Source organism: Miniopterus natalensis, chromosome 12 (genome assembly GCF_054644295.1).
Source record: "Miniopterus natalensis isolate mMinNat1 chromosome 12, mMinNat1.hap1, whole genome shotgun sequence".
Lineage (NCBI taxonomy): Eukaryota > Metazoa > Chordata > Mammalia > Chiroptera > Miniopteridae > Miniopterus > Miniopterus natalensis.
Genome location: NC_142092.1, coordinates 65,301,825 through 65,326,993, shown reverse-complemented (window position 1 = coordinate 65,326,993; position 25,169 = coordinate 65,301,825). Strand labels below are relative to the sequence as shown.

The 25,169-nt window shown below is 50.5% G+C and overlaps 1 protein-coding gene across 1 annotated transcript; it reads right to left on the bottom strand.

Annotated features, from left to right (window-relative positions):
* Positions 1–992: 992 nt before the first annotated feature.
* On the bottom strand, positions 993–25,037 carry MORN5 (MORN repeat containing 5). The gene is made up of 5 exons (XM_016211107.2): positions 24,991–25,037; positions 22,636–22,783; positions 20,783–20,894; positions 17,465–17,596; positions 993–1,072 (listed from the first exon to the last, which is right to left on the bottom strand). The coding sequence occupies exons 1-5, from the start codon at positions 25,035–25,037 to the stop codon at positions 993–995; spliced, it is 519 nt and encodes a 172-aa protein (XP_016066593.1).
* Positions 25,038–25,169: the final 132 nt, after the last annotated feature.

Genomic DNA, 25,169 nt, shown 5'->3' with positions numbered 1-25,169 from the left:
ACATACCTTTCATGTTGTGCTTTGTAAATGTCTTATTTGTGTAATAAATAAAGTTAATGCAAGTAGAAGTGCTGGCACTTAAATCCACAACACAATGGGATTCCATTTCTTTCCTGCTCTCTGGTTAAGGACTCAGGCCCCTGAACCCCAGTGCAGCCCCCTTCCTGGAAAGTTGGTGCTGTTTCCCAGTTAGTAAACTGAGCATCATAAAGGTGTGATGGGGGGTTTCTTCTCTAACCTGTGCTTTGTAGGAAATCTGGCTGCTGTCCTCTGCCCCACTCCTGAACACACGCTGTGTGCTGGGCCCTGGGCTGGCTCCGCAGGACTCCCAGCAGGGCCCAGCCAACTCTGCCCTGGAGAAGCTCTCGGTCTGGCAAATGCTGCGGACACACCAGCATGTTGTTGGGGCCAAAGGGATCTAATCAGAAGTTCACAGAATAGCTGCAAAAGAGGAGGTGTTAGGGGGCCAGGGAGGGAGGCACAGAGGAGCCGACTCGGAAGATGGGGGAGAATTTGATATGGTGACGTGAAGGGAACCAGGACTTGAGCTTTGGCACAAGCCTGGGTCTTGCTGGGTTCCAGAGCCACCATGTAATCTCGGGAGTGAGAGAGTACCTTTCTGCTGGCTGCCAATTTTTTTTTTTTTTTTTTTTTAGCAGAACAGTTTGCTCAAGCCAAAGCTTGGGAGGAGAGGAGGGGAGTGTCTCTGTCTGGTGCATAAGAAACACATGGGAGTGCAAATTGCTAAACCCCATTCCCAGAGCTTCTGATTGGCAGGGATTTCTAGGTCACAGATTTGCCCAGGTGATTCTGATGCAGGTGAAATGAGGATCCTGCTCCAATAAATAGTCCAAGGGAAGCATATTTGGGGCCACTAACTGCAGAAAGCCTTTAATCCTGAGTCAAGTTCAGGTTCTGGAGCTATAGCCTGCCCCAGGGCCAGCCAGCGCCAGTGGAACGAGGAGAACCCTTGGCTGAGGCGGCTGCAGAGCTCACAGCGTGGGCCTGTGACCCACGATCTCGTCCCAGCCCTTCCGACATGTCCGGATGATCCACTCATGCTCGTCGTCATCTGCAAGGGAAGAGGGAGAGCTGGTCATGCCTGGGGCTTGCTGGGCCTTCCTGCCCTGGGGGACCCCCAGGTGGGGTCTTGGGATATGGGTGAATTCCAGCGTCGAGGGGTGGCCAGTCTCTTTAGCTCTGTGCTGGGAAGAAACAGACCTTTCACTAAAACCAGATCCTTCGGTTGTCTGTGAGTGCCCGCCGTGGGGGAACTGAACACAAAGGATTTATAGCTGGTGGCCACTGCTGATGGAGGCAGGCATGGCATTGTCTGGCCACCCTGAGCTGGGCAGCCTGACAGGTACTCAGAGGGCAGCTCGCTCCGGCATCTGCCCACTCTGACATCCATAAACGGCACCCCCAGGATGGTCCAGGCCTTGCTGACAGTGCTGGGAGCCAGAGCCTTCCGATCTTAGTTTTCTTTCTGGGTGTCCCATTCTGGACCCTTCAAAGTACCTGTGCTTCCCCCAGGGGGCTGACACCCTCTGTATACTCAGATCCTTCCAGGGGGGAATGGGGAGGCTCTGATGTGCATGTAGGCCCCACGTGTGTTCATCTCCCTTAACTTACTCCTCGGGACCAAATGACAGCAACAATCCGCTATTCTGCAGACGGACAAATAGGCTCGGAAAGGTAAAGCCGCCTCTCCACAGCACAGTGTTAGTGTGTGAAAAGCCCGGAGCTTCAATCTAGGGCTGTTTGACTATCAGGCCTGGGCTGTTTTCTAAACCCGAGAGAGAGCTGAGTGAAACACATCTCCAGCCCACCATTGTCATCTATTCTGGGCCCCTCTGCAGACTGACTTGATTTTTATTTCTTCCCTTTATCCCCCAAAACCACCGCTTCCCCCAACCATGACAGAGACTCTAATGGTGGGATATGTACCCCTAAAAATGCATGCAACTCTATAAAATGTACTGTTGTTTTGTGTACGAATGTGCTTTTAATTTACACAAATGGCATTGTGCTGTGAATTTCATTGTGTGTTTTTTTCACTCAACAGTACATTTTTCAAGATCTATTCTTGTAACTACATGTATATCTAGTTCTTTGCTGCTTATGTTTATGCTGTTGAGTTGGCTCTGACTCCTGGCGACCCTATGAATGAGTGACGTCCACAGTCCTGTCCTCAACAGCCCCACTTGGCTCCTGTAGACTCATGCCTATGGCTTTTTTATGAAGCCAGTCCATCTCGCATTTGGTCTTTCTCTTTTCCTGCTGCCTTTATCCCCCCCCAGCATTATCATCTTTTCCAAAGAGCCCTCCCTCCTTATGATGTGCCTCACATAGGACAGCTTCAGGTTTGTCATTTTTGCCTCCAGTGATGTTTCAGGCTTAATTGCTCTAGGACCCACTGTTGATCTTTCCGGCAGTCCAAGGTAACCACAGGGCTCCCCTACAACACCGTATTTCAAATGAACCAAGTTTTGCCCTATCAGCCTTCTTCACTGCCCATCTTTTGCATCTGTACATAGTAATTGGGAACGTGTGGGGGTGGATGATCTTACCCTTGGTCTCTAATGACACATCTTTGCTCTTGGTGACCTTTCCTAACTCTTCCATTGCATAGTTTTTGTTTGTTTGTTTTACGGCTGCCTAATATTCCACGGTGGGCTTCCATTACGTTTTACTCCCCATCATCCCAGTGGTGGACATGCAAGTTGCCCCCAGCTTCTGTTCCCAGGAATAATGCTGGGACAAACGTCCTTGGGCACATCCCTTCATGGATATGTAGGAGAATTTATATTCCACGAGGAGGGTCATTGAATCATACAGGTGCTTCATTCACCAGACTCCTAGCTAAGCCCTCGGTAGCACCCTGTCTGCCGGCTGTCCCTCCCTCATTTCTGCTTTCCCCTGTGCCTCCCCCTGGGGACAAAGAGAATTAGCCCAAACCCCAGCCCTCAAGCAGCTCTCAGGGCTCCAGCTAGGGAGGAGCTCTCGCCCCCACCTACGAGATGGGAGGATAGGACTACCCATCCTCCTTGTGTGACAAATGGCGGGAGGCTGAGAGCCGAGACCGGGAGGGCCAGCCGAAACCCTGCCCTCGAATCAGCTCCCCCTGCCCACCTTCCTCTTCTGGGGAAGCAGCAGGCCCAAGATCAGGTAGATGGAGACATATTGACAGCCTACTTTCTGCTTCGTGCTTTACAAACACCAGGTCTCACTGAACCTGTGATCGCCCAGTAGGGCAGGGGAGATGACCCCCATTTTGTAGAGGGGATGAGCCTTGTCCCATGTCTGCATCCACTGGAACTCAAACCAAGGCTCATCAGACTCCAAAGCCTGGCTTCCCACCCCAAGGCCCAAGTGATGATGGGGGTGTGGGGGGGAGGAGGCTGCCCCACCCCCACTATTTCTTCATATGTGACCTAAGAAAAAAGGCTGGCTGCCTGGCTTGCTTGGAAGACTGCCCTAAGCAGCTAGTGGGCCTCAGTTTCCCCAGGGAGGCTGCCTGGGAATCTGAGTGTGGCTGCGAACCCGGGGGGGGGGGGGGGGGGGAGGCGGCACACAAGGAGTTAAGCGCTGGTGAAGCCCACTTTTACCACCACACCGCAAGCAGCCTGGTTGGTAATTACAGTTCTGAAGTCTCCAGGCTATTCGATTCAGTGCAGCTGCAACCTCTTCAGTGGTAACCCCTGAAACCAGACAAACCGGGGGTATTGTGCAGAACCAGTCCTCGGCCCCTCCCTGATCGTTACAAATTGACAGCAATGGACTTAACAGCCCTCTTCACTACCCCTTTCACTCTCTACCTGGCTGCACAGCCACCAATTTGAATCGCAGATGCCTCCCCTGCCCGCAGCTGCTCACCAACCCTCCCTCCGCCTCCCCTGGCCCGCAGGCTCCGGGCCCTGCCACGCCAGGGTGAGGCATCCCAAGCACATTTCATCAATATTTAAAATGGAATTAAACCTGCCGCTTTGATTAATGCCTCCCAGATCCCGGGAGTTGTGATTACTATTTGGCAAATTGCGATTGTTGGAATATGTTAATATGATTGTCTGAGAACATCTTCACCTTCTCAGATAATTTCTCCCCTTTTTGGCAGGAGGGGGGCGCGGAGAGGAGGGGGAAAATGATGGGGAAAAACACCCTACAAACTCTTTAATCAATTGTAAATTATTACCCTGGGCACAATTGCTGGTGGTGTAGAGGGAGGGGGAGGGAGATTTCTGGTTCGGTGCATTTATCTTGAAAAGTTTTGGCCCCCGTGGCCCAGTAATTCTACTGTGGGATGCGATCCTGAGGGAATGATCTATTTGTCTCAGTACTACTTAGAATTAAGAAAACTGAAATAACCTACATTTCTAAAAACAGGAGAGTGATTACTTTGTCATATATTCATTCATTCAACAAATTATTTCCATACACTGACTACGTGCTAGGCATTGAGCTAAATGGGGGGGGGGGGGGCACTGTGAGTCACGTGAGGGGGTATTTAGCAGCTATTAAAAAATATGGCTGTGAAGTCTGCATCGAAACATAGGAGAAATGCTTTTGATATAAGTAAAAAATAAGGTGCGAAGAGGCAGGAAACAAAATTACATAGTATAATCCGTGTAGAAATTGTGTGCAGGAGAAAAATTAAAAAATAATAAACGGAATGTGAATAATAGTCACCTCTGAGCAGTGGGACTAGAAAGGTTCTACTTTTGGTATTTCCAAGTCTCTCATTAAAGTGTATCGACAATAGGAAAAAATAAAAATAATTATTGGCTTCTTCCCTACCTTCCAATTTAATGCCTTGGTAATTTCATGCATTTTAGTAATTGAAATAAAATATTTGTAGGTCCCTGGAAATACCAGTAGGGTTCTTGAACTTCTAAACAGTAAAAAGACCCAGCATAAAAACACTGGTAAAAATGCATAAAAATTGGAGTGTAGGCAAATCTCCCGTGTAGAATTCCACGCCATGCGTGTGAATGCGCTGCCCTCAAGGAGATGGAACTCAGCTCCCGCCTCCTCAGTGTGGGCTGCAGAGCGACTTCCTCCCTAAGACGACAGTACAGAAAGGGAGCAAAAACAGGTAACTTTACAGTGGAGAAACCTGACAAGCACGCATCAGCCAGGGGATCAAGGTCAACATCCACAGCGATCAGTCGTGCGCACAGTGTAGCCTTGATAGTACGTGAGGAAAACGGCACCTGATCTCTGGTCTACAGGCTTGACTCAGGCATTTTCAAGTTCAGGTCTGTCTGCCTTTGGTGCCGGGCAGAAAGATTTCTTTACTCTCCTTCTGAGGCTTTCACAGTGACCTTGCGGCCACCTGCATACCCGCCTCCTACCCCCCACCCAATGAATCGGGCTTCTTATAAAGAAGAAAAGGAGCTTGCTGCAGGAGAGACCCCAGATCTGACCATGGGCTCCCCTCTGAGCAGCTTTCCCTGAAGAGGCTCCCCACCCCTTTGCCTGGACTTTGAGGCCCTCCAGGTCTCCCTGCTTCCTAGCCTGCCTCCCGCCCCCACTCACCTCACACTGTAAAGTGCAGCCACCCTAAGGTAATGCAGCTGCTCGCAGGTGCATGCTCACCAGCTCCTCTGTGCTTTTGTACATGCTGTTCCTCAGAAGGGAACACCCTTCCTTTTAGGACTTGGTTCAGGTGCAGGGCCTCTCGGAGCTCAAGAAAGAGGCCCAGGGCACCTCCCATTTCTGGGCCTTAGTGTATACAGAAGTGAAGAAAGACCTAAACAGGAGTATAACAATTGCAGTATATTTTAAACATGTATATTTGACAAATTAATGTTTTTAACATAAGCAACCAAATACAATATAGGTGTGTTATTCCAGGGTTTCTTTCAAAGAGGTATAAATCCACAGTGCGCTAGAGGCCATGCGGTCAGGAAAGGGGGTGTGGATTTAGAGTTGTCTAATGAGCATCATTTTCTTTTAGTCCTGTCACCATCCACACTTAAGGACCCTCGTGAATGTGTGTGGCCGGGGTCTTTGCCCTCCTGGCTGTTCTCTGCCCCCCTGCTTGGATGTCAACTTCCCTGACCCAGGCCAAGATCATGGTGTCAGTCACAGTCATCCCCACCAGCCCAGGGCAGCACTTCAGGTCTTCAGGCCCCAGCAAAAATCCGGCACTTAAAAAGTACTTAATAAATATATGATGAAGTAATGTAAATTTGGGGACATAAAAGTAATAGGTTTACCCTGTGGGATTTGGACAAAGGGGGAAGAATTTCTTCCCCTCCCTCAGCAAACGGAGCTCCTGAGGGCAAAGCACATGCCCAGTGCAGGGCCCAGACCGCCAGCTGCTGTTTCCTCTTTTGACCTGAGGCCATGGGTTGAGCAGCCCCACCGCACGGAGAGGATGGGTTGCCTGGGCTCATACCTGGGTGCCAACCGCACTCAGAAAGCTCAAAGCCCTGGCGGGCCTGGGGCCTGCCTCATAGTGAGGGTGGGAGGGGCAGGCCTGTACAGGCCACCTAATGGGGCCCAGGTCACGGAGGGTGTCATCAGTGCCATCTGCAGGTCAGCGGGCTGATGGAGAAGGAGAGAGTCGGAAAACTCATTACAGAGGCAAGGCGACACCTGCCGCTGGGTGGCTGGCAGGGAGGCAGTGTGGCATGGTGGTCAAGAGTACTGGCTATGGAGCCCAGCTGCCGCCACTAGCTTGGAGCCCCTCTCTGGGTCTATGAAGGTGCCCGCCTGGAAGCTTTCCTGTGAGGAGCAAGTGAGATCATTCCTAAAAAGTGCTCACTGGTGCACAGGAAATGCCCCAAACCAAAAGGGAAGACAGAAGTTGTCACTGCAAGGTGGGACATCTGGGCATGTGTGACGGCACAACATGGACTGGGAGTTCTGGGTCCGACTGAGCCCTGCCGCCAACTTTCTGGGTGACCTGGTACAAATCACTGTCCCTCTCTGAGCCAGGCCCCCTTTCTCTGCGGGCCAGCGGCTTTAGCCAGACCTCCCACAGAGGGCAGTGGGGGCTGGCCAGGGCGAATGGCAGAAGGGGGGCACCCAGGGAGTGGGAGCAAGTCTCACCCTTTCGATGGGCCTTTAAATCCCAAACTGGAGGCCTTCAAGGGCGAGATCTTGATGGACTCGGTCAGAGCACCCTGGGACTTCTGGTTCCCAGCGGGGTGGAGGGGGCGGCCTCCACACAAGGATCAGCATCGGAAGGCTGAAGAACAGTAGCTCAGCTAATGGTTTTTGTTCAAAGCGAGGGGGGCAGGCCGGGGCAGGCAGGCCCAGAGAGGGCAAAAGGGCGGATTCGAGTCACTGGGACCCACAAGCCGATTCTGCTACCTGCTGGCACACCTTTGAGCCAAGCACACCTGCGGTCACCAGTGCTATGCAGCTCCCACCCTGGGGTGGGGGTGGGGGTGGGGACGGGAAAGGGAGGAGATGGAGATGAACCAAGGTGGCTAGCTTGGGAGGAGGGCAGAGCTCGCTCTGGCCAAGCACCTGGGAGGTGCCCAGCTCGGGGGGCAGCGGGTCGTGCCCATCCTCTCTGGGTGCCCCCCTAGTGCCATTCGCCCTGGCCAGCCCTCACTCTGCCCTCTGTGGGAGGTCTGGTTAAAGCTGCTGGAAAGGGAGAGATAGGGGGCCTGGCTCAGAGAGGGATAAATGGGGTTGTCCCCACTTAAGGTGAGGCTTAGAGGGGTGAAGCGATTCACCCACCTCATTCCACCAGGGCAGAAAGGAGGGCTCCGTGGGCTGGTGGGAAATTCACACTCAGCGAGTCTGTGTGCACGGGCACAAACGGGTGAACGTGTGTGAGAACCTAAGGGTGAGTGTGTGCGCAAGCGTGGTGAATAGGTGTGTGCTGTGAGGGTGCCAGTGCTGTGCTGAGGTCAAGAGGAGAAAGCGCACGCATGGGAATGGTCGGCATGTGTGTGACACGCAGCCTGCGGCTGGGCCACGGCGGTGTGCGTACTGAAGCCTGAGTGTGTGTGTGATCAGAGGCCAGGGGAGGAGGCACGTCCGACCCACAGAGATGGCTCGGTGCTCATCCAAAGTGCCAGGCAGCACAGGCTCTGGGGAAGGAGGCTCCCGCACGAGGGCTGGGCTCTTGTCCTGGGGCCAAGGCCTCTGTGTGAACCACGGCTCCAGGCCAGGATGGGAAGCGAGTGTCACACCCAGCACCCCTGCCTGTGTACAGGTGCTCGTCCCCAAAACCCGGCCACACCCTCTGTGCAAATGCAGGGCTGCGTGAGCTGGTGGGGTGAGGTCAGGCCCTGAGCAGGACAAGGGCCTGAAGTGAGGGTGGCCACACCCTGGAATCCTCGTCAGAACTCTCCACAAGAAAGAAGCTTTGAACTTTGCTGGCAGTGGTGGTAGCCAAAGGCCAAGGCCACGGCATCATCAATATTGACTGAGGGGTTGTTGTCCAGGCACCGCCTGCCATAGGGAAGGGGGGGTGGTGTGCTCCAAACTGTTCCTGCTTTTCCCGGTAAAGGAGCATCTTCTGGGTGGGGTGGGTGGAGAGTTGTGGGTGGAGGGGTGGATTAGCCATGGCAGCTTTACCCGCTGGGAACTGGAGGTGCAGGGTGCAGCACCCACATGCTTTTCAAGGCCCGTGCAAATATAAGAGGCTTGGAAAAATGATTGACTCTAAAATAAAAAGAGAACCTGTAAAGCTGAAATTAATAAATGTTATAATTAATGCATTCAAGCTTAATTAATTATTAAATTTAGAAATCAAACAATTTTATTACACTTGAAACCAATTTGTAGGCTTGGTTTCCTCATTTTGCAAGTATTCTCCGGAGTGCACATGGCTCTTCAGAAATCACAGCCAATTGTCAAAGACTGATAGTCAAACAATTTACCAAGCAAAGTTTTAAAAATCCTCTCAAAGCGTTAACAGCAAAAAATTATATTTACTGTGGGAGTATGGGTATGTTTTGTTTTAATATGTTGAAATGATTGGGGTGAGGCCTCCAGGGTCAGACCTAGGGCTGGATTAGGGCTATGGCTGGGGAGAGGTGAGCCTGGGCAGGGACTGTTACCAGGTAGTGGGAAGCACTTCCGTGTCCCAGGTGCCACGTTCTGCACTTGGCATGCCTGGTCGCATGCCATCCTCATCAACACCTCTGTCATGGGCACAGCTGGTGTTATCTCAGGCAGGGGTTTTAAGTCCTCTAGTTGGTGAGTAAAGGGAAAAGTGCCCATCGTCATAGTGACCCTTGGGAGTCTCTTAAGAAGTCCCTGTGCCGGAGAAGGTCATCTCATTGAGTCCACACAGTCAGTATTCTGACATTGTTGGAACAGTTATTTCTGCAGTTGAGGTCCAGATGCAGACCACACTAGTAAAACATACATGTCCTTAAATACTAGAATTGTCTTGTGTATGGCAAGGTGCTCACATGACAGAAGGCACAGAGGGTGTGAGACTAGCTGATTCACGCCTCCCTACACTCATCCCAGAGGCCTCTGCTCCTTTCAGTCCATGCTTTCCAACTGGGTGTGGACCATGGGCTGAAGGGGACGAGCCTGGCAGTTGGGGCCTCTGTCTTCCTGCTGGCAGAGGCTGAGGGATGAATTAGGCTGGGGCAGTGAGACACTGGTGGCTCAGTGAAGGTCCATGTCTGGGGGGATCTTAGATGGATAAGAAATGATGAGGGTGACAAGCAATGCATCCAGAGCAATGTTGAGCGCTGGATGGAGAGATGGGGGACCTGCAGCCTCCAGTCCAGTCTCAGAATGGGCATCAAAAGCAGGTGTGGGGATATAAGAGGGCAGTTTGCCAAGGTGACACCGGCTCCTCCCTTTGGGGCATGGAGTTAAGGAATCCCCTGCTTCTCAACCAGCACCCCCATACCAGGTATAAATAATGGCAATTGTGATCACTGATGTGATGAAGCTGTGTCCTTTGGATGCCCCTGTCCTCAGGGACCAGGCATCTTTCTGTGCCCCTTACAATGGTGCTCACCACAACCCTGGGAGGAAGGTCCTAGTTCTACCCCCACTTTCAGGTGAAAGAACCAAAGCTCAGAGAAGTTAAGAGACTCGTTCAAGGTCACACAGCTGACAAATGGCAGAGCTGGGATCTGGTGGCAGATCTGGCTTTCTGTAAAGCCGGCCCCTAACCATGCCTGCCTCTCCTGCCCCAAGGTCTGTCTAGCAGGGCTCTCAGCCAAGTGCCTTGAGCTCCAGAGCTCAGTCTGAGGAAGAGAGGTGTGACTCCTGCCCCGTGTGCTCTGGCCTTGCACTCCCTCTGTGAAAGGAGACAAAACATACCACTGCAGAGCTGCCCTGGGTTGACTCCAGCCACGGAAGGGGAAGCTGTGTCCTTTGGATGCCTCCAGGAGGCTGCCGTGGGGAGAGGGGGATGGACTGTTACCAGAATCCGATGGGCACAGGCTGGAAGGGGAATTTCCAGGAGGGCAATGGGCAATTCCCGCGGGTCAGGCAGGGAGGGGCAGCAAGCGGGGGCGGGCAGTTATTCCTGGAGCAAAGACCCCGGCGGGCGGATTCCACCCTCTACAGGCAGAATTCTCTCTGCGGGTTCAAGCGTACTTCTCTGGGGAGAAAGCCCGTGGCTCTGCCCAGGTTCCCAGAGAGGTTCATGTCTTAGAAATGGCCATAGTGCATCTTGTTGGTTCAGAGCATAGCCTCTGGTGTCAGAGAGACATGGGTTCAAATTCCAATTCCTCCTTTTACTAGCTGCAACCGTCAGTAAATAGCTTACTTTCTGAGCCTCAGTTTGAGAGATATTCATCTATTCCTCAAAGGACTGGGAAGGGATTGAGTCCCTGGCACTGTGGAAGGCGTTCAGTGCTCACCGTCTCCTTTTTGCTTGATGCCGATGCCCAAGTGTGCTGGCGGGATGGGATGTGTGATCTGCGAGGGCATTTTACTTGGCAGTTACAAGTGGGATATTATCCCTCACAAAGCCTTCATTATGGCGCTGCTAACAATAACCACAGATAAGGCACGGATGCTCTTGCCTGCCAGCCTCCAGGTGATTATAACATTTAGGTAAATTGCCTTTTGTCTTGCTGAGAGATGACGCGGGAGGGGCTGTGCAGGAGACTGGCTTGGCCGTTTTTCGGAACCCACAAGGGAAGCCTTGTGGACAGCCAGCCAGGGTTTGCAGGAGGCCTGGCTGTTAGCGGGAAAATGGGGTCCAGCCCTGGCTGTCCCACAGACAGGCTGTGTGGGGTCAGGCAGGGGTTTTGTCTTCTGTGGGTCTCTAGTTTCTCACCTATCAGGTGAAGGCAGTGGTGTCGGGATTAAAGGAATCTGGGTTTGTCGGGGGTATTGAGAGACTCTTTCTTGTCCTTTGGCCAATTTGGGGGCAATAAAGTAGGCAGAGAACTCCTAAGAGAAAAAGTGCCCCACTGCCACCTTGTAGTCCTGGGGTATTTTTATATGTCTAGGCTACAAGGAAGGCCCTTGCTTTGTTCTTTCTTTCATTAGTAAACTCCAGCATCTCATTCAGAACCAGCTAAGTGTCACCTTCAGCTCTGAGTCAGCTAGACCTGGGTTCCACGTCCAGCTCTGCCGCTTACCACCGGTGTGACCTTGGGCAAGGCGTTTCACCCCACCTCCCTTTTGTCATCTACCACTATTTCACAGGGTTGCTGTGAGGACTAGATGAAACCATAAAATAAAATAATAAAATAAAATAAGTGAAGTGCTTAAGCCAGGGCTGGGGCAGAGTAAGCACTCAGCAAGTGCTGGTTGTTAAACCGTCCTGTCTTTTCACCTGACCCTGACGTAAAGCATGGACGCCTTTGTGTATCAATAGATCCATTCCTTCACTGCCATGCTAACGGCTGCCTCGTATTTTACCGTAAGAACATGCCATCTATTATTTAATCAGTTCCCTCCTGTTGGGCATTTGGGATGTTTCCGGTTTTCAACCCTTTAAATAATCCCAGAGGAACGTCAGAGGAACAAGTGCTCTTTCACTTCCAGGGGTTCACTCTGCAGCCTCTCTCCAGATGGGTGGGAGCAGAGAAAGGCCACTGTCCGGGGGAGCCACGCGCCTGCCTCTGTGGACAGACCATCCTGGAGCTGGCCTGGCGAAGGGGAAAGAGGAAAACCTCTGGGAGCAGACGAGTCCAAGTGCGAGTCCCACTTCCTGCCAGATTTCCTGGGCAAATTCTTTAACCTCACTGAGCCTCAGTTTCCTCATTTGTCAAACAGGCATCATGCCAATATTCCCCTCCCCCTTGGCTAAGTGTCACGTGCGTGGTAAATGCTCAGTGGGCTCTCAGCACATTGTCGTCTTCACCTGTCCTCATCTGGTGAAGCCGAGTCACCTCCCAAAGAGAGCAAATCACACAGGCCGGCACACGTCTTGGACCCCAATTCACACCCTTCCTTCCCGTTGTCCATTTAACTGAGCACACATTCAAATGAGGCTTGCGATCTTGATTTTAAATTCCGCCTGGAGCCCACAGGTTCAAACGCAGAGGGGCCCCCTCTGCAAATAATCGCCAGTATGTGATATTTTTAAGAAGCCAAAGCCATTGTTTCTGATTGAAGGAAAGTTGGTGCTATTCTGAAGAGCAGCACGATTAAGCGGTGGCGTTATCTCTTTAACCATCGGGAATTACACGCTGTTTGAAAGATTTGTGAGCTCTAGGACATTTGCCAGATGTGCTTGATTCGACATTTCAGACAACAAAGGGGATAATGTTGGCGGGAATCTTAGCGGCATTTCTGATGATCAGGACATTCTTTGAGGATGGTACTGAGACCTTTCGAGAAAGAATTTCAGCTTTTACATAAACTAATTTGGGATGCTCACTCTCTGTCTTCCACAAAGCAAATTTAGTTCATTGTTAGTTGTAGATGTTAAAATGGCTATGAGGGTTTTTTCCCTTTGAATATTAATAATGTGCCTTTCAGCTGAGACACTCGCCTGGGGTGTCATTAATTGCGGGGAGGGAGTAAGGATTAGTGGCGCAGTTATTCTGTAAATGGTTTCTGCTAGTAACTTTGAGGCAGGCGACAGCTACACGGAGAGGTGCGAGCTGCCAAGGGCTCTGGCCTATCCTTCCCCAGAGGAGTGAAAGGGGAGGCAGGAGGAGGAGGGGTCAGAGGCCATCTCCCAATTTCCCACCATATTAAAGGTAATTATCCCAAACACCCTCAAGGGCTTCCTTATTGGCCCATGGTGTGTAAACGATGCTTTGTCAAATAAGGTAGCGTCTCAGTCTGGGAACTGCGGTGTTTTTGTCTTACGACACTAAAATGGACCGTTTCGCTCATTTAGGAACATCGCTGTGGTCCCACTGGGTGCCAGGAACTGTGCTTGGTGGAGGAACAACTGCGAATGAGTCATGTCTAGGAGCAGAGATAGCCGAGGGAAAAATAAACTACAAAACACAGCTGACAAGAAGGATGAGAGCAGAGCTGGGGCCAAGTTGGGTTTGACTCCGGCTCTGTCACCGGCTGTATGACCAGGAGCAAGTTATTAACCTACCTGAGACCAGGTGTCCTCACTGCAAGCGGCCCACTTGGGGAAGTGATGAGCAGGTAAGGCGCTCAGCAAGGGCCAGGCAAGGATCCCCTACAACGTACAGCGACTGTTCCTTTCCCTGCTTCATTTCCCTGAGCTGTGGATGAGAGCTGCTGCTCTGTCGCTTAAGGTTTCAAGCTTTTTGAGGTGCAGAGAAATATAGTCATGGGCTGTATAACAATGTTTCGGTCAACCACGGACTGCAAATGCTACGGTGGTCCCATAAGATTATAGTGGAGCTGAGAAATTCCTATCACTCAGGGACCTCACAGCCCGTGCAAGGTCGTAGCACAACACATTCCCCACGTGTTGGTGGTGATGGTGTGAACAAACCTACTGAGCTGCCGGTCATACAAAAGTATAGCAGATATAATTACGTATGGTACGTAATTCTTGATAATGATAATAATGACTATATTACTGGTTTATGCATTTACTATATTTTTTATCATTATTTGAGAGAGTACTCAAACATCTCATTTTACCATTTCTCTTGACTGAGTCTTTTCTCGTGTTGATTTAATCTGCATTGTTTTGTGCGGTAACATGCTGTACAGGCTTGCAGCCTGAGAGCAACAGGCTGTACCCCAGAGCCCTGGTGTGTGGTGGGCTTCACCATCTAGGTGTGTGCAGGTGCACTCTGTGATATTTGCTCAGCGATGAGATCACTTAACAACACATTTCTCAGAGAGTATTCCCCATCATTAAGTGGCACGTGACTATAATGGATCGCTTTTATTACTCAAAATAATAAGTTGTTTATTATGTGCCAGGGGCTGAATTTTGTATAATTTGTTGAAGAATGTGAAGAGGGACTTGTGGGCAGGTCCTCTGCCCGCTTGCCTGCTTTCATAATCAGCTCTGAGTCATGGGACCTGTGTGAGGTGCCCCGGACCCAGTGATGAATCAGACAGAGTCATATAGTCCTGCCCTCAGGAAGCTCCCACTCTAGTGGGGGAGATGGGCAAATAAAGCTACTTCTACTGTCACAGGCTAAGTGCTGGTAATGAGGCTTGTGGGGCACAGAGAAGAGACTCCTAACCCAGACAGAGCAGTGGAGGGGGTGAGGGAGGGATGGACAGGTTGGTTAGGGAAGGGTGCCTAGAACAATGGTCTACCAACGGCTGGTTCTGACCCCTGGAGGCTCTGAAATCAGTTTTGTTAGTAGCAACCAGCATTTTAAAAAATTAAATAAAAGAAAATATCATAGTACATCACATGTAGAAAGAATACATACATATGTGTGCATGTGTTTCTGTATGTACTGGGTCATGACATAAATTTTTCCTTATTGTCAGGAGGGTCCAAAGATTTGAGTGCCACGATCTCAGAGAATTCTTGCCTGCTCCATCCCCAAAGCCTGGCACATTGTAGGCAATCAAAGACATTTTAATGAGTGGAAGGATGGATTTAAATTCTCTCAGCAACCCAGCAAGCAGGTACCATCCTCCCCAGTAAGAAAGGCATTCTCGACAACCTAGGTCTAGAAATCCAGATTGGTCAAGTGTGCTTATAGTTTGCAGCCTTCCAGTCCAGGGCTTTCCAGCCAGGCCTAAAGCAAGCTTCTCTGCCTGGGGGAAGAACCCAGGGCAAGATAGGGGCACAGCTGAGACAGTTCCTAAAGTCTCCAGGGTAACCCTTCTTGGTGCCCCAGCCTGTGACAGGCTCTGACCCACGCAGGTGGCATGTGCTTCAGGCCGCTGTGGTTACTTGGAGTTGCCTCAGTCACCCACCTCCAGCCTGCATGGCCAGCACGCCTGTGCCTTCAGGATGCCAACAGGAAGCACTGTTTATGGGGACAGACTGGAATGCAGGCAGGAAAGGGCCCTGGGGGAAACAGAAGATGGACAGAAGCTGGAATCAGTCCCTGGCAGGGTGAGTCAAGGCTAATGACTAGGTGGCCACACACAGACTCCTTTTTAGTGGTTTTTCAGGACACTCCGAACTTGATCTGTCCTATAATATCAGGACCAAAATACCCCTTGGCTGCCTTTCTCCTCCATCATAGACTCTTAAGGTTGGAAGGACCCTAGAAATTACCCAGCCCAATGCCCTCATTTTACAGATAAAGAGAAAGGGGTCTGGAGAGAGAAGGCACTGACCTAGGGTCAACCAGCAGGCAGCCCGAGAGCAGGGGCCAGGACCTGAAACCCAGGTCTCTATGCCACCACCAGGGGCCTGGGGTCTTCAGGCGTCCCTCTCTTGACATCTTGCCAGGGTTCTCCCCTATCTCTGATCCTCTCACATGCTGTTCCCTCTGCCTTTAACACCCTTCCCAACCCTGCTGCACTTGTCTGCTCTTATTTAAGTTGCCCATTAGATCTTGCTTTTTCCAGGAAGCCTCCCTAGCTGGCTGGTGTCCCGGGTTAGGATGCCGCGGCCACACCATGCTCTTACGTGCCTCTGTGTCTTTGCGTGTGCTGTTCCCTCTGCCTGAAATGCCCTTCTACAGCATCCCTGTTTATGAACTCCTCACTCATCTATAAGCATCACCCTGGCACCATTTTTTCCGGCTCACCCCCTCCACCTCGGCCAGGTGATTAGTTCTCCCCCCTCAATCCCCTGTCATCCTTCAGGGCTCCCCCGCACCAGGGCCCACATCACATTATACTGTGCTTGTCTGTTTCTGTGTCTGTCTCCCCCTAGACTGTGAATCTCCTCGGGGCCAGGATGTCACCTGAGCGAGGCAAGACTGGAATACAGTTCAAACCTAAAAAAGCTGAAAAGGAGCCAGCTGCATTGTACCACAACTGAAGAATGATGATACTAACACACAATTCCCAAAATATGTTCCATGGAACCCTAGTTCTATAAAAATGCTCCCAACTAATTTATGTAGTGGGGGACACTGCCTTACTGTGCAAATGTCCCTATAGAGGGAGAGTGCACTCCTCAGCCAGGACAGGCCTTCTGGTCTACCTGGCAGTTTCTTTCTCATTCTAGAGCAGAGTTTCTTGATCTGGGTCTTTAGAGGAACCATGCCCCTGTTAAGAATATGTGCAAAATATGCATGTGTGCGTATATACACATGCATGCTTGCGTTGTGCATGTATGGGCATTTTTCTAGGACGAGGTCCATAGTTGTTGCTGCTCCTACTGGGTCTGACTCTAGATAAGAGAAAGGTGAGGAGTTGTGGTGTTCAAGGAGAATGCTAACGTTCTTATTTGTACCTTAGCTTCCTGCTAGTCTGGTCACTGCCGGTCAGTCCTTCTCAGTCTGACCAGCTTGTGTTCACTTACCAAACTGAAGTTCCAGCACCTTCAGGGTACTCCCCTGGCTGAGGGGCCACCGGCTTCTTGGACCACATGGTACCTAGGCCTTCAGCTGTGCTGTCTCCTCTGGCTGGAAAATCTCTCTCTGTGCCATGTGGTCGACTCCCAATTATTCTTTGGGTCTCAGCTTAGCTGACATTTCCTTCTCGAAACCCTCTCTGAATTTCCAGTTCTGGATTAGGCACCCCTTCTTTGTGCTCCTGCAGAATCATTCCCACCTCTCTAGATAGGGGTCTCTTCCTATCTAGGGCCATGTTTCCCCCTTTCATCATGTTTATTCCATGATGCAATCAACTGTTTAAAGGACTCATTTGTTACCTGTCAAACGATAAACTCCGTGAAGGAAGGGGGTCTGTGTCTAGCTTTGCCATGCCTTGCTGCCCACACCAAGCATAGTGTCTAGCATACAGTAGGTGTCCATTAAACACTAGTTGAAGGGGAGCATGCAGAAATAAGCTATACTTCTGTGTCGTCACAGTCAGACCACTAATGTTCTTTCCCTCACTCTGTGACTATGTATAGACTTAACAGTCGTGAGATTTTCAATTAGTGAAACATTCAGATGATCAGTTTTTGTCTTTCATCGGCAAAAGCTTCTTTCTCACCCGAGGCATGCATGCGTGTGGACACACATGCACAAACCTGTGTGTGGATGAGCGAAGAGAAAACATGCGCCACAGGCTGTCAGAATAGACATACCTGCATTTCGCAGGAAGCGATTCTTATAGTCCCTGACGATCCTCGAGGTCGGGTTGTAGAAGCCGTCTCCACAGTCATAACAGCCTACGGGGATTTTTCTGGGTGGGTCCATATTGGTGAGTTGAGAGATACCTTGAAAGGATATGTAATGGAGAATTAACTCACCACCAAGGCCAAATTCAAACCCAGCCTCTGCCGAGGTCTACTTTTGGTGGGTTGCTCATGTGGATATTGGCTCTGCTGTTGGACTAAACACTCCCCCTCGAGGGCCCCGAGCAAAAGCAGCAGGAGCAGTGCCCCAGAGGAGCGTCCAGGAAATGGCTCTGTGAGGGGCATCTTGGGAACTGGACCCCCATCTCCTTTCTTTGACACCATCCACCATTTCTAGGGACACCACAACAAGGGCACATTTCTGGAGTCAGAGAGACCCTGAGGATGCCTCCGAGTTGGCCATATGGCTAGAAGGCATGTAAGGAGAGGGGTGGCATTCAAGGTGCGGGCAGAGGTCAGAGCAGGTGCTCATGCCTCACTCGGAAACCCTTGGAGCTGGGCACGTATATGGAAGAACAGAAGGAAAGAAATGGGCCAGGTGGGCGAGGACTGGGTAATGGAGAACCTTGACTCTCACCCAAATTGCCATCAAGCTGCCATTTGTTGAGTGCTCATTATGTGCCAGATATTTGGCTAAGTGTTTGACTCCTACTATTTCACTTCATTCTCATAGCAATCCTGTGGCCCATTTTACAGATGAGAAAACTGAGCTCAAAGAGGTCAAGTAACTTGCCCAAGGTTATCCAGCTAGGAAGCAGCTAGGTGCCCAGTTTTGTAACTAGTATATTAAGTTGCTGATGTCAGGGGAGAAGAGGGCCTGGGCACCACCCCAGGAACTGAGGACACTGGAACCACCATGAGGGAAAGAGGAACTGGAGCACCTTTTAGGCCATGCCACTCTGCGTATCATATATCTTGGAATGCTGAGGCCTGAGCAAAGGGTACAGGGTTGGGATGACTAACTTCCTGGGTTTCCTGTAATTCCTTGTCTTCTGGACTGAGGCCTGGATGCCACTGAGCATGGCACCGTGCTCACAGCTGAGGGTCCTGCATGCTGCAGGCACTCTTAGATTGGTGAATGCTGGTAACTAGGTGCACCACTGGCTAACAACTGCTGAGCGCATTCGCCGTGTGACTCACTCCCTAGCTATTCTCTCCCTGAAGCTCTTGCTCATGGCCATCTCGCAGATGCTCAGAGAGGTGAAGGGGCAGGCAGCCTTACCCTCTCCCTGCCCTAATAACAACCGCTGAGAAGTGGCTGTTGGAGAAGTCTGCAGTGCTGAGTGACTTGGGAAGGAAGTGGGTACTTAGGATCAAGCTGCTCTGCTGGGAGTCACAGAAGGAGAAGGGAAGGGTGCCGGGAAGGTCACCACACTGCCTTCAGGTCTGGCAGAGGCCCAGCTCTGGCTAAACCAGCTGTGGTGTGAGAGTCTAGGGCCTATGGCCGGGGGCTCTTTGCCACTAGGTCTCTGTTCGGGTGAAGAGCCCATGACAAAGTCTAGGCCCCATCATCATTCACCCAGGAGGAGCCACTTACAAGCTTCCCAAGTGACCTCTACACTGGCAGCTTTTTGAAGTCAAAGACTATGCTCTCTCAGCATTGGGTCGCCCAAGGCCCAGCCAAAGTCTGACACAGAATAGGTGCTCAGGAAATGTTAGTGTCATTGCCTTAACCACACAATGTACATCCCATTCCCCCCACTGTGATGTCAGTATTATCATCTCTGTTTGGTAACACTTTATTGAGCACCTACTATGTGCCAGGCCATGTCCTAGGCACTGGGGACACGGTCAATGAGCCAGAGCCCCTGCCCTCATGGAGCTCACAGTCAGCTCAGGAAAAGAGATACTGCGCACTAATGAGAGCTCTGGAGGAAGACCATGGCTGCTCCGTGGCATGCCATAGGGAGACCTAGCCCTGGGAATTCAGGGAAGGAGTCTGAGAAAAAGGGACTTTAAGCTGAGACCTGGAGATGGAGAGGAGCTATGTGGATGAAGTGAGAGGGCTAGGGCATTCCAGGCATGGTCTCTTTGAGGCGTAGAAGGAAAGCAAGCATGTCAAAGGTGAGGGAAAACCCGAGAAGGGCAGGTAGAGTGGGATGAGACTGGGGACATCAGCAGGAGCCAGAGGATGTAAGAATCTGGAACCTTATCTTCAGGGTAGAGAGGAGGCACTGAAGGGTGTGTGTGTGTGTGTGTGTGTGTGTGTGTGCATGTGTAGGGGGGCAGTGGGCAATCAGATTCACATTTTTCAAAGATGAAAGTGACTACAGAGTGAACGAGAGTCCAGAGTGGGTCAAGCACAGGCCTCAGGAGACCAGATGAGGGGCAGAGGGTGGAGGTCGGGGCTGGGGCAGGGAGGGTGAAGGAAACGCTGCTCGGCAAGCCAAGCGGAGGCGCTCAGTAAGCACTTGTTTAATGAACAAATGAATGGGACGCATTTAAAAGGCAGAATCCATAGTGCAGGAGAAGGCAGGATGCGGCTTACCTAAGGGGTGGGGGGATGGCCACTGAGAGAGCACTCCCAGGTGGGGAAGTCATGACTGCAGTGCAGACAAGCTGAGGGATGAGCAAACACAGGCGTGGGGGAAGCCGCACGCGGGGGTCTGCGGCATGCAGGGGTCTGCGGCATGCAGGGGTCTGCGGCTCGGCTCGGGTTTCATTTCAGCTTGGAAGCTGATGGCAACTGAAGGCTTAGGAGTGGGTGAACGTGCGGGGAGAGGGACAGAGTGGTAACAGAACAGGACCTACGCCACAGAGCCCTGGGGAACCCCACAATTAATAACTGAGGAGGAGGAGCTGGCAAAGGGGACTGGGGACAGGAGGGAAATGAGAGAGTGAGGTGTCAGGGAGGCAAAGGGAGAGGCCCGCTCACCTGGTCAGCCAACTGGCCCTGGGTCACTCAGGAAGGATGAGCTCCGGGAGGCCTGACTCCAACCCCGCGCTGTCTGGAGCCTCTGCCCTCACGGAGGTGGCCTTGCTCAGGCCCAGCCAGCTATTAGCAGGGAAGGCTGGACTCAAACCCAGGCCTTCCGGCTCCACACTGTGTCAACTACACCACATGACCTCACAGGTTCGGATTCATTTTTACAGTTTACACTTTCCCATCTGTCACTTTGGATATACTGTGTGCGCTCTCTGGCTGCAGAACCTGGCTCTTTTGTGTTCTGAGGCCCCAGCTTGATCCCGCCTCCCCTTTGGGTTACTTCAGTGGGCCACGGCCCACTTTTTAAGAACTGCCTTTCGTCTCCCGCTCAGTTTGGGTACCTGTAGGCTTCAAGCCGTGGCAGATCTCAGTGTAGAACCTCCGGTCGTAGCCGTCGCAGTAATGCCAGTTCTTCGCGTCATAGTGCAGCCCATCTGAGAAGGTGTACGTGCCCTGGAAGACAAGGAGCACACAGGTGGGTCTGGGGAGGCCCTTCTTTACCCAAGAAGGACAGACATCAAGGGACGAGGTGTGGCTTTCTCACTGTCACAGAAAAGAAGTGATAACCGTCACAGCGATCATGGCTGTGATGATGAGAGGAGTGGATATACAGTGCTGAGCTCGGTGCTCGGTACTCAAAATACAATTCAATGTGACCTTGGGCAGATGACCTACCCTCTCTAGCCCTTGGTTTCCTCATTTGTAAAATGAAGATAAATAATGGTACATATTTAATAGGGTTGATTCAATGAGATTCAATGAAATAGTAGATGCAAAGCATTTAGCACAGTGCCTGGCATATAGTAAGCACTCAATAGATGTTATTATCATTTTTTAATTGTTATCATAGCTCAAAAGGTCAGAGCCATCAGTCACAGCCCTTTGTCCAAACACATTCTGCTTTTGCTGCCTCAGTGCTAAAGGAAGCCCCAGGATGTAGATATCGCATTGGCCTGAGCATCAGGAAGCATGCGTGGAAATTCCAATACTATTAACTCACTGTGGGACCTTGGGTAAGTCACATCCCCTTCCTGGGGCTTAGATTCTTCAAGCTGTGAGACAAGGAGTGTTTCTTAATCTTTTTTAGGTCATGAGCCAGCCCCATACACACCCTTAGTGAAACTGAAGACAGTTACAGGTCCTTTCCTCAGAGAAAAATATATCCTATATGCAGAAACTTTTCTATATAAATTAGGAGCTTTCACTGACTCCCTGAATTCTATTCATGACCCACAAATTCCAAGTTAAGAATCTTTGGATTAGATGATTTATCATGATAGTAGTAGGAGTGGTGGCAGAAACAGTAAGAGCTAACACTTATTGAGTGCCTACTGTGTGCCACGTACTGAACTAAGCACTCACACATACTGCCTCATTTACTCTCACAGCCATCCCAGGAGGTGCCTGGTACCAGTGCAGCAGGCTGAATAATGGTTCCCAAAGACACCCACGTCTAATCTCTGGAACCTGTGAATATGTGGACTACTCATGGCAAAGGGGACTTTGCAGTTGTGCTTAAGCTAAGGATCTTGAAGTGGGGAGATTATCCTGGATTATCTGTGGGGACCCAGTGTAATCACCAGGGTCCTTATAAGAGGGAGGCAAGAGAATCAGAGTGATAGAAGACAAGGTGATGACAATAGCAGAGGGAGAGGAGATGTGACGATGGAAGCAGAGGTCAGAGTGATGGGTGGCCATGAGCCAAGGAATGCAGGCAGCTTCTAGAAGCTGGAAAAGGCAAGAAAATGGATCTTCCCACAGCTCCTCCAGAAGGAATGCCGCATTGCTGACCTATTTCAGACTTCTGACTCCCAGAACTGTAAGATAAATGTTTCTGTTGTTTTAAGGCACTGAATTTGTAGTAACTTGTAACAGCAGCAATAAGAAATTAATACAACTCGTCCCCAATTTATTACACAAGGAGCATGAATCTCAAAGGGGAAGTCATGGGCTCGAGGTCACACAGTTAGTGGCTTAATAGGATTCAAACTCGTCATGACCTCTCCAGGGGCCCTTCTGGATCCAGAGGGAGAAAACCCCAGAGCCCTAGATGTCAAGAGGAGGGAAGAAGGTGGCACCGGATAGGGAAGGCAGGGTGTCGTGTGTGTGTGTGTGTGTGTGTGTGTGTGTGTGTGTAGGGGGGCCCTCCTATCTGAGGCTTTCCCCTCTGCAGTCCCCCTCCTAGGCTGATCACCTTAACGGCCAATCCATTTTCCCAAATGGCATCGTATCGGCTCCCGCTGGGGAAGTACAGGGTTCCTTGGCCATGAAACATGCCGTCCTTCATCTCTCCAACATATTTTGTTTCAGTAGGAAGGATGTATTTGGCATTGCCCTCCATCCTGTAAGGAACAAGGGAAATCGCTGAGCCCTGCCTGGCAGCTGGAGGATCTGAGGTAGCAGGCACAGGAGAGCAAGTGGGAACCTCCCCCTCAGGGTCCTCAGACATTATCACCCCACCAATATTCTGCTCAAAACCAAAAGTTTTATTTTGTTTTCCTCAAAAGCTCAAAAATAAGAGGGGCAGAGTTTGGTCTGTTCTGCCTCTTCCTCACATAGAGGCTGTTTTGAAGTTCAAGCCATCCCAGGAAATACCCCTTGGTAGGCCCAGAGAGGGGAGGGATGTGCCCAGAGCCACACAGTAAGCACTGTGAAGCAGAGACTAGGGTCAGGTTTCCTGGAAGCTGGCTCTGTGTCTTTCCTGCTAAGACCAGCCCAACCCTACCCATTACAACACAAAGTGGGACATGTGGGAAAGTATAACATTTGGACGGGATACATGGGTCTGAATCTTGCGTCACCATTTCCTAGAAAGTCTTAGAGACTTTTCTAAGCCTTTCTGTTTGTCTGTTTTCCTTCATTCGTTTCTTCCTTTTGTCTAACAAATATCTACAGTGCACCTATTATATGTCATGTGTCTTGTTGAGCCGGGTCAGCTGGATACAACATGGACACAACAGTGATCAATGTAGATGCTGTTCCTGCCCTTGGGGCAGGGCTCACAGTCTATTGGGGGGACACAATTAAGCAATTAGTATGTGATAAGTGCCATGCAGGGGGAAGACAGGCCCCTACAGGAACATAGGGAAGGGTCACTTAACCCAATGGACCAGATGACCAATCTCTTCATGTGTGAAAGCCTGAGATTAATGCCCTGTAATGTGTAACAGTTTTCCTAGTAAAGGGCCAGACATATAGCAAGTGCTTAAGAAATATGCTTTCATTTATTCCTTCATTCTCTAATCCTCTCCACTAGCTGGAACTCACTGCTCCTAACTCTGAGCTTCTTTTGGCTTTTGTTTGTACTTCAGTTGGACGCATAGCAGTTTCTGCCTTGCCTAGTAATTGTATACCTCATCTCCCCTATTTAATCAAAGCATGTGAGAGGAAGGTCTTGGTATCCTCAGCTCTCAGAACCATGTTTCTTCTTAAACAGACGCTTGTAAACATCTACTGAGTAAGAAATGAAGGAAACAGAAAGGCCAGTGAGCTGAGTGAACAGATGACAGATGCCACCGAGGCACAGGCACAAAGCGGGAGAGCACTGTGGTTAAAGCACAGCTTCTGAGCCATGCAGACCTGGAGTCCAGTCTCTATGTGTCTGTGTGAACTTGGACAAGCTCCTTCACCTCTCTGAGCCAGTTTCTCACCTATAAAATGGGGACACGGACAACAACCCCCCAAAGTTGTTGAGATAATTAAATGAGAGAATGGATGCAAAACTATAGCAGAATGCCTGGCATATATTAAGAACTCAAAAACTATTTTTGCCTTTATCCTACTGCAAGACATAGGAGGAGAAAGAAGTCTCCCTTCTTTCCTCTACCTCTGCTTGAGATCACATAATTTTTTAAGGTTTATATTTCCTTTAATTCTTGTTCTTATACTTTGCTTGTGATCAGGAAACATAAGTTAATAAACATATATAACTTTCATTGCTTAATCCCTTCAAATCATTTCTAAGTATAGCTCCCATCTAAGTCCTTCTCTGATATTAGGACCCCCCTTTTATTACTGTAAATTGGACTCATTGTCCTTCTACAGAGCTTCTACAAGCATCTCCATCTCACCCCAAATGGACTCATTTTCTTCTCTTCCAAAGCAGCCCCTCCTCAGAGCTCTCAGTTTCTATGAATGTTAATAGAATCCTCCAGGTTCAAAGCCTGGAGCTGGGCACTGGGCTGGGCCTGGAAGCAGTCTCTGAGCAGGGCCAGGAGCCAACCAGGTGCCAAGTCCTGGCAAGGAAATCCCCAACTTTTACATTTTTCTCTTTCCTGCAGACCCACCGCCTCTGCCTTGGCCCAAGTACATATGGAATGAATGTGTCTCGGCTTTGCAGCTTGAGCAAGTTACTTCACTTCTCTGGGTCTCATTTTACTGAGCTGTAAAATGGGAATAAACAATCCTACCTGGAATTGTTGTTCTGAAGGTTAAAAGGGATAAAGTTTGTCAAAGTGTCTGGTGGAAGGTTCCTTTCAAAGGCAAAAAGACAGTTGTCTTTTCCCAGTCACAGATGTTCAAGACATAATGAATCAAACGAGGCCCTTACCTCCCATCTACAAATTTCCCAATATATTCGCTCCCCGTGTACTCCATGGCGCCTGCCTCCAGCTTCCAGCCGCTGGGATCCCAGAGGCTCAGCGTCCACCGCTTCACCATGACAACCGGGAGGGATGGGCGGAGCCAACGCGGCCGCGCGGCTTCCCGGCTCCGCGCATGCTCCGTGGC

What these genes read in the sequence shown, in the direction of transcription:
- MORN5 (XM_016211107.2), bottom strand. Translation starts at nt 25,037, where the DNA reads ATGGAGTACACGGGGAGCGAATATATTGGGAAATTTGTAGATGGGAG. An exon ending in GGGAAATTTGTAGATGGGAG is followed by an intron (nt 22,784 to 24,990) that starts GTAAGGGCCTCG and finishes TGTTCCTTACAG; the next exon opens with GATGGAGGGCAATGCCAAAT. An exon ending in AAAATGGATTGGCCGTTAAG is followed by an intron (nt 20,895 to 22,635) that starts GTGATCAGCCTA and finishes CTTGTCTTCCAG; the next exon opens with GGCACGTACACCTTCTCAGA.